This window comes from Eublepharis macularius, chromosome 3, assembly GCF_028583425.1.
Source record: "Eublepharis macularius isolate TG4126 chromosome 3, MPM_Emac_v1.0, whole genome shotgun sequence".
NCBI lineage: Eukaryota > Metazoa > Chordata > Lepidosauria > Squamata > Eublepharidae > Eublepharis > Eublepharis macularius.
Genome location: NC_072792.1, coordinates 144144370 through 144163346, shown reverse-complemented (window position 1 = coordinate 144163346; position 18977 = coordinate 144144370). Strand labels below are relative to the sequence as shown.

The 18977-nt window shown below is 43.0% G+C and overlaps 1 protein-coding gene across 1 annotated transcript; it reads left to right on the top strand.

Annotated features, from left to right (window-relative positions):
- The first annotated feature begins 1487 nt into the window (after window positions 1-1487).
- On the top strand, window positions 1488-18433 carry CD200R1 (CD200 receptor 1). The gene is made up of 7 exons (XM_054974632.1): window positions 1488-1688; window positions 3420-3527; window positions 4676-4987; window positions 11006-11254; window positions 13635-13755; window positions 14211-14271; window positions 17935-18433. The coding sequence occupies exons 1-7, from the start codon at window positions 1607-1609 to the stop codon at window positions 18049-18051; spliced, it is 1050 nt and encodes a 349-aa protein (XP_054830607.1). The 5' UTR covers window positions 1488-1606; the 3' UTR covers window positions 18052-18433.
- The last annotated feature ends 544 nt before the right edge of the window (window positions 18434-18977 follow it).

Sequence of the window (18977 nt, the reverse complement as noted above, 5' to 3'; positions counted from 1 at the left end):
CGGGTTAGAATAGGAGATAGTTCTATTTCTCAGGGTGCGAGTATGAGTTTGTTTGTCACCAGATTGTTCAGTGTCAGAGGCATCTGTAGTCTCATATGATGGACCCGCATAAGTGGGTTTAGCCCAGGTGACCCAGATGATTTGGACTTGACCGGGTATGGGCTGATATCTGAAGATATGGTATTTGTGGCAGAGGCCATGGGTTGGATCCAGAGAGCATCTTGGCAGACTGAATGGGGCAGGCAATTTTTGCCAACTGCCCCTTGCCACTATTGACCTTTGATTTCCCCCTTCATTCCATTCCTGGACTTCCCGTATCCCTCAGCAGCAGCATGGGGGGAGGCATTTGGAGCTGCAGCAGGTAAGGAGTCGTGCCCTGCTGACAGAAATGCTACTGTCCACTGCTGTTCTTGGAAGGATCCAGTCCTATCCTTGCTTCTTCTTTTGCCTCAGTATGCTTAACATTGAACAATGGCTTGCCTTTGCAGCAGCATGCCTTGCTGAGTAATAAACAGTGAAAAAAGCTGTAGCTGTGACTGTGCTTGTCTCCCCCTCCCCCTAGATATATTTCTTCTTTAGGAAACTGTGCGTCCTGATTGACATTTGCCATCTTCAGGTTAATTTGCTATGAACAGAAATATTGTATAAAGTTAGCAAGTCCAGGTACAACCTCCTTTACCTCCTAATTTTGTTGGGGTAAAAATGATTGTTGCCTTGTCACATAAATGATTCATTTATCGATAGACATGTTACAGGATCAGGAATAGGCAATAATGCTGTACATTCTTTCTAGTATAGTATCAATGCAAAACTAATCTTAATTTGCATTTCAGAACTGACACAAATAATATATTTGTATTTTACAAACTGTAATTGCTGTGTCACTTGGACTTACTTCATTTGAAGTGAAGATCATTTTTTTCTTTGGGCCACTGTAAGCTTCTGGCTGCCCAGCTGCAAGTCATGTGAATGGAACTAATCCCACAGCCTCTGTCTATAATGAAGTTTTTTACTTTGCACTTTTAAAAGTCAATTCTGTCACTTATACCTCTGGGGAATCCCTATAGCAGGAAATAAAGTGTACTTTTATTTATTATTTACTTATTTTCCTTGATTCAGGAGAATAGAGAGAGAATAACAGAGAAGTGGCTTGAAGCAAAGCACAGACAAAGTATTCCAGCTACAACTTGTCTCCCCTTCTCTGAAATTTCTGATTTAGATTTAAACTACCTTCTGTATATGGAGGTTAGACTTGGTTGGTTTTTCCCCGTCAGGTTCTACAGGAGAAGCTTATCTGCACCAAGACATCAGTTTTCTGCAGAGAAACCATGATCAAAGTGGCATGAGCTGTTTCCGCAATGTTCACTTTTGACAATGAGCACAGGAAGCCCTGTATAATGAATGACAAGGCAGAAAGAGGAACTTTCCAAGCCATAAGGACCTAATCAGTCTGGAACACACAGACTTAGTGCTGAAAGCTAGGGATGTGAAAAGGAGACTTGGATGTCAGCTGGAAAGGAGCAGACTGCATGAAAAGATGTTCATCATGAGAGAGGCTAGATATACAACACAATGGTTGTGGTGGTGAGAGAATGGTGGTGAGAGAATGATCTCTGACATTCATTTTGTTATGAAAACCTGGGTTGCCAGAATCCTGCTCACTATCACAGTGATCGTGGTGCCAGTTGGTAAGTACACCTTTAATCATGGAGTTACCATGAAGTCATTTTCTTGTAATCTCTTTTTAAAAAGGTCTCTTGGGATTCTCTGTATCACACCTCACTGCTTGGAAATGTCTTGTTACTTTTGCCTGGGATCAGTTTCAGCCGGTGTTCCCTGAGAATGTATGTTTGCTTGTTGGAACCGTAAAGGCCATTATACACAATGTGGGATGCCACAAAAGTTCACTGTGGAATTTTACTGTGTGTTTGACTCTGGTGATTTGATGTGAACCAATCACTGGCTCTGTTTAGCGAATGATTTGAATGCCTGCCTGACAGGTTTGAATCACATTTTGCAAAATTGTGGAAGTACAAAAATACTGCCAATCCAAACAGATCAGGTAGATATAAGAAGGGTAAAAAAACACAGTAAAAAGCAAGCAACCAAGGAGTGAACCACCATGATGGCTGACTAGAACAACAATAGTAACAACAATGTAGCAAAATTTAAGTGTTACAAAAATCTCCTCAGTGTGCATATTCATCATCTATATATTACAAAGTATGCTCATAGAATATAGCTCTATATAGTTCTACATAAACATGAATACAACATGAGAATACATATGCCCAAGTCATAGATGGAAGCGCTTTCTCTTAAGAAAAACTGGGCTTCGGATCCAATCCTACACAAAAATGTAAACCAAACTCCTGTGTCTGGAGTTGGTTAACACAGACTTTTAAGTAGACCTCAAAACCTAAGTAACAAAAGCTGACCAACGGTAACATTGCTACCAATGTTTTATTATATGTTTTAATTATATGTATTTATATGTTGTGAATCCGCTCTGAGCCCGCTTGCAGAGATAGCAGACCATCCATCCATCCATCCATCCATCCATCCATCCATCCATCCATCCATCCATCCATCCTTCAAGTTATTCTTCTATCTTGACTTTCTTTGTTGGGATTGTGAGAATGGCCCCACAGCTGCCTCTACTGAACCCAGGGAATGGGGAATTTAGACTCAGTGAGGAGTTCACCTGTCTAGATTTATTCCACTACATTGACCCAGAGAATCATTGTTAAGTGCTTTGGAAGGATTCAGCCTCTCCCTCTTTTCAGAAAAACATGATCTGACTTCCACAGAACTGATATGAGTGATTAAGTATGCAAAAAAGAGGGGGGAACTAAAGAAACTTTCCATCTCATGTACAGTAAGGCTTTAGATGTTTAAAACCATTTCTGGGAGTTGCAAAACTGATTTCTGTCACCCAAAAAGTTGTATGTGTGTGTAATATTTAACTACCTTGAGATATTTTGGAAATTGACTTGCAGTAGTGAATACAGCCCAAATACATTTGTGTAATTTTTGTTTTAACAAAATTGTCATAGGATATAAATGTCTAGTTCTGCTTTCAGGAGTAACATACACATCTAATAATTCCTTTTAATGTAATGTGATGTTAAAGATATAGTAGACAACAGTTTCTAGAAAAGAAATCGTGAAAGATGCTCTGGGTTTGGGAACTTCTGCTGAACCTGCATATAGATAGTAGGTCTTATTAATATATTTTGATAACCATCAGGCATAGGCACATGAACTTATGTCTTACTTGCTTGATCAGTTTTTGTATTTGTGTATATATGTGTATGTGTGTATACATATACATACACATACACATATACATATACATGCACGCATGCACATACATGAGAGAGAGCAGTTTTATGGTTTTGTATCCTGACTCTTTCTAGGGTCATTCCCAGAAAGAGGGCCTGTTCAAAACAACTCTGTACAACATCTTGTCAATAATTCAGCTAGCACAGTAATGGTGACCAGGACTGCAACTCAGCTGGCAGAAGGTAACGTTGGCTCCCTTTTCAAATGTATTAATATTGTAGCTCAGGTAAGGACACTACATCCATGTGGCGTCTTTCATTTTATAATATAAAATGGCTTGATCAACAGGCAAAGTAAAGGCTATGGCTAATATGCATAAACTGGACTTTAAAGCATTCCTATGTCTATGGACATGAATTTTAAATTACAGCTTATATGATAGATTCAGAAAAATTACTTTTTTTGTGTGAGTCAGTTTGATATTTAGCAGAGAATGTTTGGGGCGGGGGTCTTGGGCTAGGATTCTGGCACAGATTCTCACTGAAACCCAATTTCTTTCTTTTTTTCAAATAAACAAAACTTTGAGCGCATACACAGTACAATTAAGAGTAGGTAAATCACAAAAAAATAGGTCTGTATAGCAGAAGCCATAAATAAAACTTAACAAGCATAGGATAACAGTAAACATGTTATAACATATGTACATATAAACAACAAAGCAGATGCTAATTAAATACAGTGACATATAGAATTATAAGGGATTGAAAAAGCTTAGAGTTAGGTTGGAGATTATTTTTTTCTATAAAATCAAAAAAGGGGAACCATTTGTTTAAGAAGTTTGTTTCATTTGGGAAATGCTCAGATTGGTATAGTTTATCATGTAATTTCTCTAAGATAAAATGGTCCCAGATTTTGTCAAACCAGATTTCTGAGGGTGGGATTTGTTTTGATATCCATAATAAAGCAATAGCACTTTTAGCTGCAGTAAGTAGGGTTGTTATTAGATCTCTTCTGATTTTAGGGATATTATGATTTTCCCACAAATCCAAAAAGATTAATTCGAGAGAGAAGGGGCTTTCATAACCTGTTATCTCTTTGATTGTAATTAGGGTATCTTTCCAAAATTTATCAAGTAGATGGCATTCCCACCAACAATGTGCAAAAGTGCCCACAACTCCGAAACCTTTCCAGCACAGTAGTGGCAGTTTAGAAGAAATGTGAGATAGCTTTAGAGGGGTCATGTTCATGTACCACCTATTGACTATTTTAAAAGTCTGCAACTTAACTATTATGTTTGAATTAAGGGCACTGGATGTCCAAATCTTCACAGAAACCCAATTTCAACTTCAACACCCCCAACTCTATTTTTCTTTCTGTATCTTCCTCACAGAAAAATCCAATAAATCTGCGGTGATTGGTACGTCAGTCACATTGGTATATCCTTGGCAATGGCAAAGAACGTTGCTAACAGTATGGAATGTGAAATTTAAAAATGGGACAAAATGTCATTTATCCTACATGAGTAGCAAAAATGTATCTCATACAAACTGCAGTGAGAAGAACATCAATTGGTTATCTAGACCTGATCAAGAATATGCTCTTCTTATAAAGCCATTGAAGATTTTCAATGAAGGAACTTACAAGTGTTCTAGTTCAATCGATACGGGCACTTTCAGTCATGAATATGCTCTAACCGTGTTAGGTAAGGACTCTTTGTGCTATTCTTCAAGCATATCTACTTCTACTGCTAGTATTCCATACCTATTAATGAATGTACAACACAGAAGTGACATAGTACTTCTTACTCACAGAGGGCATTTTCTCATTTGAGGTTTTAAATGGTTTTTGCTTCAAAAAGGTTTTAAATGCTGATGTAAAACTAATATTGGCCAGAATGATCATTCTCATTATAAATTAGGTATGCCAACCTCTAGGTGGGGCCTGGAGGTCTCCCAGAATTACAACTGATCTCCTGCTGAGAGAGATCAGTTCCCCTGGAACTGAAAATGGCTGCTTTGGAGCATGGACTCTGTGGCATTATGCCCAGCTGAGTTCCCCCCTCCCCGAATCCTGACCTCCCCAGACTCCACCCCCAGATCTAAGTAAATTCCCCAACCCAGAGTTGGCAACCCCATGTCTCTCCTTTGCCTTCACTTCCACATGAACAATGAGAGAGAAAGGCCCTCTGGGATAGAGGCCCAATATCCACTGCTGTATTTATGAGACAGTCACATAGATAAAGCGGTGGATATTGGGCCTCATTGAGACTGCTTCCAAATAGGAAGTATGAAGGTGAAAGAGTTTGGAAAAACAAAACTTAGCCTATAGTAGGGGAGTGCTGACTAGTAACATGAGATGTAGAGGAGATAAGTCCGTGGTGGTCCAGAAAACAGTTTGAGTGGGGACACAATGCTTTCAACAGGAATATTGATTTATTTGAAATGAGGTGCTGCAGGAGAGTTTTACGGATACCATGGGCAGCCAAAAAGACAAATAAGTGGCTTCTAGATCAAATCAAGACTGAATTTTCCCTAGAAACTAAAATGATGAAACTGAGGCTGTCATACTTTGGCCACATGAGAAGACAAGACTTACTGGAAAAATCAATGCTAGAAAAAGTTGAAGGCTATAGGAAAAGCAGAACACCCAAAATGAGACAGCTCGACTCAATAAAGGAAGCCAAAGCATTCCGTTTGCAAGATCTGAGCAAGGCTGTTAATGATAGGACATTCTGGAGGTCATTCATTCATAGACTGGCCATAAATGGGAAGGAACTTGATGGCACATAACACACACAAGATCTGAACATAAATTTTACTCAAGAAATTCTCAGATTCTCAGGCACATTAATAATAAATGTTTTTCAAATCTTATCTGGTTGCACAATATTCATGAACATAGAAAGGATAAGCACAGCTAAGTGAGAAGTATGGAAGACTGCACAAAGCAGGGGAAAAACAGTTTGAGGTTGATGATAGATAAGTGTCAAAGTAAACAGACAGAACAAAGGGAATACTTCTTGGTATGCAGTAAAAGAAATGCTTTTCCTAGATTCACTATGAAACACTTTGGAAAGTAGAAAAAGCTCAATTATATTGTTGAAATGTTCTTGCAATATACTTTCAAAATTCACCGTATGTTGTTGTTGTTGTTGTTTATTCAATTTATAGCCCACCCACCCTGTGAGCGGGTTCAGGGTGGGTTACAGCAGTGGATAAAATTACAGTAAGTACACAATAAAATCACAACCCCTTTCCCTGTACATCATACACATAAAAAGAGGGTGGAGGTGTGAGTTTATAACTCAACACTAGTTCATCATACATGGGGGGGGAGATGATGATATAGCCCCTCCGCTGGTAGGAGACCAGCAGGGAGGCTGATTAGATGGATCCTTTGCTGCCTCAACCACATGCCTGGTGGAACATCTCTGTCTTATAGGCCTGCCAAAAAGATACAACATCTTGGCAGGCCCGAGTGTCTTCCAACAGAGAGGTCCACCAGGTAGGGGCCAGGACAGAAAAAGCCCTGGCCCTGGTCGAGGCCAGTCAAGCCTCCCTGGGGCCAGGGACCCCCAGTAGGTGTTTATCTGCAGATTTAAATGCTCTCCAGGGTACATATGGGGAGAGGCAGTTCCCTCGGGTATGTTGGTCCCAGTCCATTTAGGGATTTATAGGTCAAGACCAAAACCTTGAACCTGATCCAGAACTCCACGGGGAGCCAGTGTAGCTGCTGCAGAGTTGGAGTCACATGCACCCTGAATGGGATTCCCATCAGGACCCGTGCGGCAGCATTCTGGACCCGCTGATCAGGCCCAGGGGAAGCTCTGCGTAGAGCGAGCTAATCTGGAGGTGACCACTGCATGGATCACTGTCGCTAGGTCATGGGCGGCGAGATAGGGGGCAAGCTGCCTGGCCTGCCGAAGATGGGAAAAGGCAGACTGGGCAACTGCCATGACCTAGGCCTCCATTAATAAAGAGGAGTCCAGCATCCTCCTAAGGCTCCTGACTGATGAAACAGGCACAAGTGGTGCCCCTTCAAAGGCCGGGAGCTGGATCCCCACATCTGTCATCCCACAACCCAAGTACAGGACCTCCATCTTAGTCTTCAGTCTGCTCTACTTCACCCATCCAGACATGGCCTCCAGAGCTCTAATTAGGGCACTGGGAGCAGAGCCAGGCCGTCCGTCCATCAACAGATACAACTGGGTGTCATCCGCATACTGATGGCAACCCAGTCCAAAACTCCGTACCAGCTGGGTGAGGGGGAGCATATAAAGATTGAACAACAGAGGGGAGAGTATTGCCCCCTGCGGGACGCCACACAACAATGGTTGGCGTGCTGATAACCTCTCCCCCAGCACCACCCTCTGTCCCCGACCGTGGAGAAAAGCCACTGCAAGGCAGTCCCTTGAATCCCCACATCAGCAAGACAGTGGGTCAACAATTCATAGTCAACCATGTCGAATTCTGCTGAAAGATCTAACAACACCAGCAGCACCGACCTGCCTTGATCCAGATGTCTATGGAAATAGTCCATGAGGGCGACCAGCACTGTCTCAGTCCCGTGACCTGGGCGGAAGCCGAACTGGAAAGGGTCCAGGCTCGATGCATCTTCCAGGAAATCCTGCAGCTGCTCCACCATTGTCCACTCAATCACCTTACCCAGAAATGGGAGCTTCGAAGCTGGGCAGTAATTGGATGAGTCAGTGGGGTCCAAAGTAGGCTTTTTCAAAAGGGGCCTCACTACGGCTTCCTTTAATGCCCCGGGGAAAACCCCGGAGCTCAGTGATACATTAATAATGGCCTCCAATGGGGCCCTCAGCTCATCGATGCTGGCCCTAACCAGCCACAAAGGGCAAGGGTCCAAGGGGCATGTAGTGGGCCTCACCAGCTGCAGGATCCTGTCAACATCCTCCTGGGAGACCAGACTGAAGTGATCCAGAATTGGACCAGAAGACAGCCAAGGGGTCTCCAGTTCCCTTACTGTATCAACTGTAGCTAGCAGGTCATGATGGAGGGACAAGATTTTATCTGCAAAAAAGCTCCCCAAAGCCTCGTAGCTAATTGCCAAATTTGCAATTTGGCAGTCTCCCTGTGAGAGGGAGACCAAAGACTGAACTACCTGAAACAATTTTTCCGGGCGTGAGCTTGCAGATGCATAGTAATCCTTCTTCGCCACCTTCACAGCCACCTCATAGGCCTTCATAAATGCTCTATAAGATGATCTTGCCTCTTCACCCCAATTCCGCCGCCACACTCGATCAAGCCATCTCAGTTCCCACTTCATCCGTCATAGCTCCTCCATATACCAAGGGGCTAGTCTGGTGTGGGAGCACAGAGGACAATGGGGAGCAATTTTGTCGATGGCTTCAGAGAGATGGCCATACCAGTCCTCCACCAGCTCATCTAACAAACCGCCAAGGGGCATCGGATCCCACAGAGCATTCTGGAAACCAAATGAATCCATTAGTCTCCGCGGGTGAGCATAAATCAGCTCGCCACCTGTGTATGAGGGGGCTGGCACTCCCAGATGAGCCCTCAGGACAAAGTGGTCTGACCATGGCACCACCTCAGTGGCATCAAGGGTCCACCTGTATCCTGCTAGATGCGTGGGAGCTGAAAAAAATTGGGAGAACCCTAGTGTTGCCATGGATAACACCAGGTCCGCAGCCTGAGAGGAGGTGGCATCATTGACATGGACATTGAAATCACCCAAGACTAACAGCCTAGGGTGCTCCAAGGCCCACCCTGCCACCACCTCCAACAGGCTCGATAGGGTAGCTATTGGTGTGCTAGGTGGTCGGTACACCAAATAGATTGCCAAGCTCTCCTCAGCACCCCACATCAAGCCAACACAATCAATGCCAGTGATCTTTGGTGCGGGGAGTGGCTTGAAGGAGAAAGACTCTCAAATGAGTATAGCCACCCCTCCCCTGGCCATCCATCCAAGACTGATGAAGGACTGAGAAACCTGGGGGGGGGCAGTTCTTTCAAGGCGACTGTTTTGCCTTCCCTCACCCAGGTCTCGGTCACAGAAACCAGGTCCACATTTTCCACCGCAAAAAATCCTGCAGTGTCTTGGTCTTATTATTAATGGACCTGGCATTACACAACAGCAGTGTTGGAGGGAGGCGATTCATCCTCCTAGCCCCACAACCAGCATGCCTCAGGATGGGACAAAGGTTGGAAGAACACCGAGCCCTACCACGTCTCCATGGCCTTCCATTCCAAAGCCACGTCCCACCGCCATACCTCCCTCACCCCTGGAGCACTGGGAACCCTAGCTCCATTCCGGTCTCCTCCCTCTCAACCCCCCCCCCCCACACACACACAACCTCCACCCCTTAACATACCCACAGCAATACAACACAACAAAAGAGCTCAGCTCCCTTCAGTTAACATCCATATAAGTCCCAGAATACTTATAACATTACCCCATATCCCCAATCACATTTATTGGGTACAAGACTTACTACTATCCCAACAACACTAATTGTGGGCATCTCATTAGCCCATTTTCAAGCCTCAGCAAGGCTAAATCGACTCCCCAATACAAGATTCCAATGACCCCAGAAAGATTTCCAAACTGTAGCCAATAATAAATCTACGACCCCTCAGCCAATTTGACATACAACCCATAGCTCCAACTCTAGGCCATTCAGTGCAATGGGGCAGCCTAATTTCCAGGTTTGCCTCCAATGGTCTCTCAAGTGCAATCCATTGCAAGCTGTTTCAGTTTCCCAAACAAGGGCAGGTAAGGCACCAGTCCAATACTGGTTCCAAACTCCTCTCCTTAGACCTTCTCTTTGGTGACCATCCGTCAGCCCAGTCAACATGTTCTTTCCCCTCCTCTCCACTCCGCTGATTAACCAAGGTGCCTCTCCAAGACACCACCCCCTCAACTCCCCAGCATGCCAGCTCCCGAACCTCCAGATCCACCTAGGAGGACCTCAAGCCTCCTGGCGACTGGGCAATCGGGTGGCTGACAGAGGCTGGGTGGTTGATATGTGGTAGCATCCCTATTTAACCACTGTGCAAGAGAGAGGATTTCATATCTCCCCCAGTCATGCTCTCTGGAATCACATATTAAATCAAAACAAGCAGTATCTATGCTGGTATGGGTTTTATTATCTTTTGGGATGTTTTTTTCAAGGAATGACACCCAAAAATGTTATTGACTGGCACCACAAGAAGGCACCTTCCATGGCTGAAAGCTTTTCCACTTAGCTGACAATTTTTAAACAGTACTTAGGTATCTAGAAAGTCCTTGATAAGGGAAGCAGGGTCTTAACAGGATTAGGACCTGTACTATGCTTTTCCATTTGCAAGCATTTCTTTCCTCCAGTCAAACGGGGCTTGCAGAACCACAGCATGTTTAGAAGTTGTTTTATGGAGCAGTACAGCCAGCCAGTCTGCATTCTGAATAAATATCGTTAAACTCTTGACCTAATGGGCTTTGTAGTACAAGGGCTAGTGGATGATTCAGTACTTGAAACTGCACGCTCTGCATTTTCAAAATGCTGGCAGGGATGGAAATATGTTTACTATGGAAATGGCTTTACTCATCAGGTAAGCAGCACTTCTGTTCAAAACCCCTTCCATGACCTCAGCATAGAGATCAACAGCATATGTGACTGCATTCTTTTTATTTTTACCTAGCCATGCTTTCCTACTTTGCTTGGTAAATTGAACTGACTCCTTCTTCCATTTTACTTCAGTGCCTCCTCAGGTGATCCTGACATATGACCATGATGGAACTGCTGTGTGTATGGCTGCTGCAGGAAAACCAGCTGCACAGATCACATGGGGCCTGAAAGGGTATTCTAGCACTGTGAAGAAAACTTTGCCAAATGGCACAGAGACCACCATAAGCACATATAATATCACCAGTTCTCAAGAGTATAACGTAACTTGCTACATTTCCCATCCAGCTTGGAACAAGTCTTGTGTTTTAAGTCTTCAGTCAGGTAATAGTATAGATCTTATCTCTCTATTTAGTTGTAATTCCCATTTTTTGCAGTCCTCTTTGACCCGTGACTTAACTACAGTGATTCAAGCAATGGTCACCTCTAGGTTGGATTACTGTAACACGCTCTACGCAGGGCTTCCCTTGAATCTGATCCGGCGGTTGCAGCTGGTTCAAAATGCAGCGGGGCATGTCATCACTGGAGCGCCAAGTGGTGCACATATAACACCAGTATTGCGCCGGCTGCATTGGCTGCCAAGTGGAGTACGAATCAGATTAAAGGTTTTGGTATTGACCTATAAAGCCCTATGCGGACTGGGACCAACATATTTGTGGGACCGCCTCTCCCTGTATGTGCCCCAGAGGACACTCTGGTCAGGAGGAAAACAACTATTGATGGTCCCTGGCCCCAGGAAGGCCTGCTTGGCCTCGAGCAGAGCCAAGGCCTTTTCTGTCCTGGCTCCAGCCTGGTGGAACTCTCTGTCTAATGAGACCAGGGCCTGGCAGGATTTATTATCCTTTCACTGGGCTTGTAAGACAGAGATGTTCCGCCAGGCATATGGTTGAGGCCAGGCTAGGCCTCCTACCGATCTAAGTAGAGAAGGAGAAGGGAACATCAGATCCCTCCCTGTCAGAGGGATCCACCACCCAGTATTTTAAGTGGATTGTTTGCCTTCTATTAGTTGATTGCTGTCATCTTGTGAATTTTAAGAATTTATATTGTTGGATTGTTTTGGTTTTAACTATTTTAAAGTATAAATTTACATGAATGTTTTATTGGATGTAATCTGCCCTGAGCATGCCTGTGCAGGGAGGGCGGAATACATTTTTTTTTAATAAAAAAGAGTTATCAGAACAGCCTCCAATGTGTACATATTCTGTTTTCAGCTAAAGGCTTTCTCTTTAAACCTTAGCAACTTCCTTTATTTTATACTGCTTCATCATCATCTTTCACTTGTTTGCCTTTATTTTTAGGTTCTAATCTTTCTTCATGTTTTTCCTGTTTTTTGTCAGAACTGTGGCTAGATAATGTCCTTACTCCAGACTACCTCCTGCAATCAGACAACAGTCCATTGTTTCCAAAAGGTTTTTACTGAAGAATTAGTTCATTATAGTCCACTAGCCTGAATACAATATTCAGGATGGTACATATGCATTGTTACCAATGACAGGCAAAGCATGAGGTACAAAGTAACAGATCACAGCAGGCCCAACCTCCCCCCACAGTTCTCAAAACAACCCCTTTGAAGTTAGGAAAGCGAAAGTTCTTCAAGGCCGATTCATGGTGGCACGTCGGTAGCCAAAACAATCCTTTTCTGTGAGATAGCCGCCTGGGAACCTTGGCACCTGTGAAGAGAGCACTTAAACACTGAAAGGATTAAAAATGGAGTCGGTTAAGCAAAGGCATACAAGAAAGCATTCTGGACCTGACATTTTTATGCATTTGTTCTATAGTAACATTCATCATTTTTAGTTTAAATGGCAACCTCTGAGTTTTAGAAATAAGTGGGTGTTGCAAATCTACACATTCTACCTGCCAACATTTATTCTTCCCTGTCTCATGTTATCTACTTCATTATCAATGGTTTCTTAGATGGTCTTCTTCTGGTGGCTGCTGCTTTCCCTTCATTGTCTTGGTGTCATTGACTGCATTTTTGGTGTTTGATCATTCAATTGATTTTAATTGTTGATTGTAAGAACTGATTTTATGTTGTAAGCTTCCTTAGCAACTTGTGTGAGCAAAAAATATATAAATATTCTAAACAAATGAATACACTGTTTCAATCCGCAGGCAATGTGTTCTAGGGTTCTTAGACTCAGGGCCAGCCATTTTATTTTGGGCCTATATTTCTTAAAAGGAAAAAATCTCCCTTACTGCTATAGGTATTTCCTCCTTGGTGCTCAGCTATAACGTTTTCTTTCACAGAAATGATTGAAATGATTCTTTTTGGAATGATTTCCATAAAGAATCTGCAGAAAAATGGGACCTTCATATTGATTTGTTTAAGATCCTCAACTAGGATGCTGGCTGGCTACCAGGCCCTGTTTATGAAGCTTTCTTAATGCTGTTCACATTATTCTTTTAAAAATTATTCTCAAATCACTGCTATGAAAAAAAACCCAGTATGCTGGGGGAAAGCCTTGATTATGGCTAAAAATGGGTTACCAGATGGGAACTGGAACAATACCAGACCCAGGGGCAGGGGGGGGTGCGGATTAACCTCTTTGTTTCATTCATGTGCACGCTCCCCTGGCTGGCATGATGATGTCAGTACAAGAAGTGACATCACCTTGCCAACCCACATCTTGGTGTCACAGCTGGCTGGCTACTCACTGATTGCTGCTAATTACTTTTTTTCTGGCTGTTTGCAAATCTGCAGGTCAAAATGGAGAAAAACTGAAGGGTTCTAAAGTGCCAATTCTGTATTCCGTCCTTGCTGTTCTCCTGGGAATTGTTCTGATTTTTCTTCTCACCTACCTTGGCAGACTGCTCTATGGAAAGTATGTATGACAAAGGCCTTATGCAAGTCCGTTGTTCAACTTCTTCATAATAACAGTATGCTTACTGATCATACTGCTAATCAGCTGCCACCATGATCACCAGTTTCAAACAGAGAAACAGCACAGTATATATTTGTGCTTTTTGGCCTCTGGGTTTGGGGAAATGATCCATAGGATAAAGGGTAAGAGACTCTCATTGTGCCATTCAGGGAAATAAGCACTAACACTAGCACTTGGGTTGAGGTGAAAACCCTTTGCCCTGGGGATGAATTGTCCCTTAGCATTGAAACTTGGGCACTCGGTCTTATGAGTTGTTGTGTTGCAACAGTGATCAAGCTGGAGAAGCAAAAGGAATACTTAGTAACTTGATATGAGAGCTCGCTTTAGTGATCCAAACTGATTTGGGGTTGTATTCAGCTGGAGAAATGCAATCTGATTATATTCTCCTTTTCTAGCAGGCAAAGGGAAGTCGAAACATCTAAAAGCCCAGAAAGAAATCCAAGACACAGCATCCAGGTGAGACAAATAAATGAGTAATGTACTCAGCTGTGAAAATCTTTGCATTAGAAGGGAACAAAGCTCTTTCACTGTATGCATGTACATCATCCTAGCCAATATTGTCATGCCATGCAAGTTTTGCTTACTATTATTCTGCCTAAGAAAAGTGCTGGGATACAGATCAGGATAACTACATAGGGAGAAATGTGTGTGTGTGTTTAAAATAGAGGTAGCATTGATTCCCCTAGTAGCTGATAAACAGTTGTGGATTAGACATGGACACGAACAGCAATACGAACAAAAAAAGGCATGAACAGCCTGATCTGCTGTTCGAGAACAAGCTGTTCGTGAGGCCCCATTCTAAACGAACAGGTGGTCGTTGCAAGCCTCGTTCACTGCTGTTCGTCAAGCCAGACAGTCTGGCACCTGCAATCAATTCCCTTGGAAACATAGGCAGGGATTCTCTGAACTCTGAAATCCTGCTGTTGCCCTGGAAACCCCAGTCTAAGACCAATTTAGCTTGATAGGCGGGTCTTCCTTTCAAGTGTGGTAGCTCCAAATTTGTTACAAGGGAGCAAAGACCAGGGGGGAGGGGGGCTCCCAGCTCTGGCTTTGCTGACAGTGGAGAGGGAGAGAAAGCTGCTGTTGGCATTTTGATAGAGAGTGCATTGGAGCTTGAATTTTCTTTGTGAGTGGTGGGATAGGGATATACCCCTTCAAATTCCAGGGCTGCTGCCAGGATCTGGGCCAAGCTATTGTTTATTATTGGTACCTTTCCTGCTGCCTGCTCAGGTCAGGTTTCTGGGAGTGGTGCAGTAGGGATCTTTGACCAAACTTCGATGATGGCGAGGAAAGCCTGCTGGCCCCCATGAACATCCAACCATGAACATGTTTGTGAACAGGTCATGTTCGTAAGTGTTCATGAGTCCCTGTTCGTGGATGGCAACAAGCAACGAACATCATGTTCAGGTTTTTTTTCTGTTCGTGCCCATCTCTATTGTGGATCCATGACTCTACTTCATGTGGTAAATTTGATTTCATTTATTCATTGACCTCAGAGTCTCAGACTTAGACTGTGAGTTGCACAAATTGTGGAAGCCAATGAGAATTTGTTTCAATGAGGCTTTGCCATTGGCCTGCAAATGTGATATAATTGAGAGTTCAGTCTTCAGGGGCTGACTGAACTGCATACTAAAGGAATTTACCAATGTTCTCTCAATTGTCAAAGGTGTCAGACAACAATGCATATTATCTCCCTATCTGTTCAATCTATGTGCAGGACATATAAAGAAATATGGATTAGATTTAGATGAAGAAGAAGTAAAAATTGGTGGAAGGAACATTAACAGTTTGACATATGCAGATGACACCACATTGAGGGTAGAAAGTGCTGTCAATTCACAGGCAATTTATGATGATCCTGTTGGGTTTTCAAGTCAAGAGACATTCGGAGCTGGTTACAATTGCCTGCCTCTGAGTAACAACCCTGGACTTCCTTGCTGGTCTCCCATCCAAGTACTAATCAGAGCTAATTCTGCTTAGCTTCCAAGACTGAGCTAGCTTGAATCATCCAGGGCAGGGTGATACCTGGATCATCCAAGTCATCAGCCTGAATCATCCAGGTCAAGGCGATATTACTGCAGAAAATAGTAAAAACTTGAAACAACTACTTATAAAGGTTAAAGGAGAAAGTTCCAAAGCAGAATTACAGCTAAGCACCAATAAGACAAACATAATCAGCACTGGAGGATTATACAACTTTAAGGTTAACAATGAAGAAACTGAATTTGTTAGAGTTTCTATTCCTTGGCTCAGGCATCATCCAAAAGGAAGACTGCAACCAAGAGAGTGAGACTTGGAAGGGCAGCCACGAAAGAACTAGAAAAGATCCTTATATGTAAGGAAGTGTAATTGGAGATCAAGATAGCTCATACCATGATATTCTCCATTACTATGTATGGATGTGAAAGTTGGACAATGCAGAAAACTGACAAGACAGAAATTTATTCACTCAAAAATGTGCTGTTGGAAGAGAGTTTTACAGATACCATGGACAGCTAAAAAGACAAATAAGTGGATTCTTGATCAAATCAAGCCTGACAAAACTGAGGCTATCATACTGTCACATCATGGGAAGACATGACACACTGGAAAAAAACAGTAACGCTAGGAAAAGTTGATGTCAGTAGGAAAAGAGGAAGACATGAGATGGCATGACTCAATAAAGGAAGCCACAGCCTTGAGTCTGCAAGACTTGAGCAAAGCTATTAATGATAGAACATTTTGGAGGTCTTTCATTCACAGGGTGGCCATAAGTCAGAAGTGACTTGTTGACACATAACTCTCCCTCTCTCTCTCTCAGAAGTTTTACCTATTATTTTTGAGAATTCTTGAAGGACTAGTGAAGTGGCACAAGACTAGAGACAGGCAAATATCTCAATCTTTTAAAAGGGGAAGAAGGAGGATCTGAGAAACAGATTTGTCATTGTTCTGTGCCTGGCTGGCTAGTCTCTGCAGGAGTCAGTCAGTCAGTCAGTCGCTTGGCTGACTGGCCTTTGAGGGGTCTGGAGCTCAGGCCTGCACCTAACAAATCAGTTGATCCAGCAGTGCAGCTCTCTCAAGTCTCATTTTAAATAGGATAAGGGGTGGTCTGGTGCAGCTTCATTTGCCAGGATCCTGCAAGGAAGTATCCTACTCAGTATTCTGTTCTGAGGCCACAGGGAAGTGGCGCGCTGCTGTCCTTGCACTTTGCCTCCTTTGCACCAGCTTTGCTTGGGCCCTTTGATGTTCCTCTGGTGTGGGAGGTGATCTGGAGGGCTATGGACCCTGGACCATGTCCTGCCTGGTGGGGGCCCAGTATTGATCTCTGAAAGCTGAACTAGATGAGATGACTGACATGTGGAGGACATGTATTGTTTTCCAGCAAGATTCCACGGGAAGGGTAGTGAGAAAGAACCTCTGCCAGGGAGAACAGGGAGAGAACCCCTCTTCTCCCCGGCAGAGGTTCTTTCTCTACGTGGCTCATCTAGTCTGCTCAACTCCCTCTTGCCACCGCTGGTGAGCTCAGCTCCCTCTGGCTGCCGGGTGCATTTGGAGGAGCAAGGGGAGTGTGCTGCCTCTCACCACTGCCAGTGCGCTCAGCTCCCTCTGACCACCTCTTGATGATACTTTTTCTGCACAAGTATGCACTTATATTTTCCATCTGCAATGGAAGCTTTTGGGGTGACCTTTCAGCCTAACTTATCTCACAGGGTTGTTGAGAGGATAAATTGGGAGGACAGAATGTTGTACATCACTTTGTGTCCCCATTGTGGAGAACAGTGGGTATAAATGAAGTCAATAAATCAGTCAATCACAAATTAATTGAACTAGGTTTATGGTGTCTGAATACTTCACGTTATTCTAGAAGTCATCATCAACAGTTAATCATAATCATTTAAAAAAATCTTTTTGATACCAGTATGCTGCACTTTGCAAAAAACCCACATTCATAAAGGTCACCCTTCATGTTGTTTCTAACAGGGGCAAGTCAAAACAGTATCTCAAGTGAATATAGTGTAACAAAGGAAACAAACAGGTTTTAGAAACTTCCTTTCCTTTGCAGAAATGCTTTAGAATTTTATTTGAAAGGTGGAACATGAGCCATGTTTCCTTCTCAAGGGATGTGTTGTTTTCTTGCAGGAAAATGAGATGGAACCCTATGCCACCTTTGTACAAATGGAAAATGTGATCTATGAAACAACATTTGACGCCTCAGTGGAGAAACAGTTACCACCAGGGCTTTCGCCTTCTCCATAAGTCTCTATCTGACTCAAGCTCTGTATGCAAAGGAGAGAGAAAAAGACACAGCAAAACAAGAAGAAGAAAGGAGGTGTTGCCTTTTTAAAATGACCTTTCCAAAGAATACGGGGAAATGTTTCTGAATTCTCGTCATGTGTTCAATGTCCTATTCTCTCCATCACTTGTTAAAAATGTCTGCCAGCTTTTTTTGTTGCTGGCTAATTGGAGGCATCACTTATCCCGGAGTATTTCCCCCCAGTTTTCTCCAAAAGAACCACAGGAGCAAATCATTCTGCTGGGTTTTTTTCCCATCTCTTTTCAATTCTTCCAAGAAACTTGCCTGTGCTTATAGATCCAGAGGAGTTAGCCGTGTTAGTCAGTAGTAGCAAAATCAAAAAGAGTCCAGTAGCACCTTTAAGACTAACCAACTTTATTGTAGCATAAGCTTTCGAGAATCACAGTTCTCTTCATCAGATGCATGGAGGGCAAGAAGAAACTGGTCAGATATATAACTGGTCAGATATATATATATGTATATGACCAGTTTCTTCTTGCCCTCCATGCATCTGACGAAGAGAACTGTGATTCTCGAAAGCTTATGCTACAATAAAGTTGGTTAGTCTTAAAGGTGCTACTGAACTCATTTTGATTTTGCCTGTGCTTAAATCATGGATTTTCTTTTTCTTACATTGACATCATATATGGTCAACATTTTTTCCAATTTTGGCACTTAAGTTTAGAAAGCTGTCTTGAGAGTTGTAGGACAAGGTAGTTTTAATTCCTGCTATTGTGCAACTGCCTAATCCAATCTGAACACTCATCTTAAAATAGGGCCCTGTGAAAGTACAAAGAGAAGTGGGAAGGCATTTCAAAGTCAGGCCATCCCACAAGAAGACAATTCAAGTAATCAAACGTAACAAAGGAAACAAACAGGTTTTAGAAAC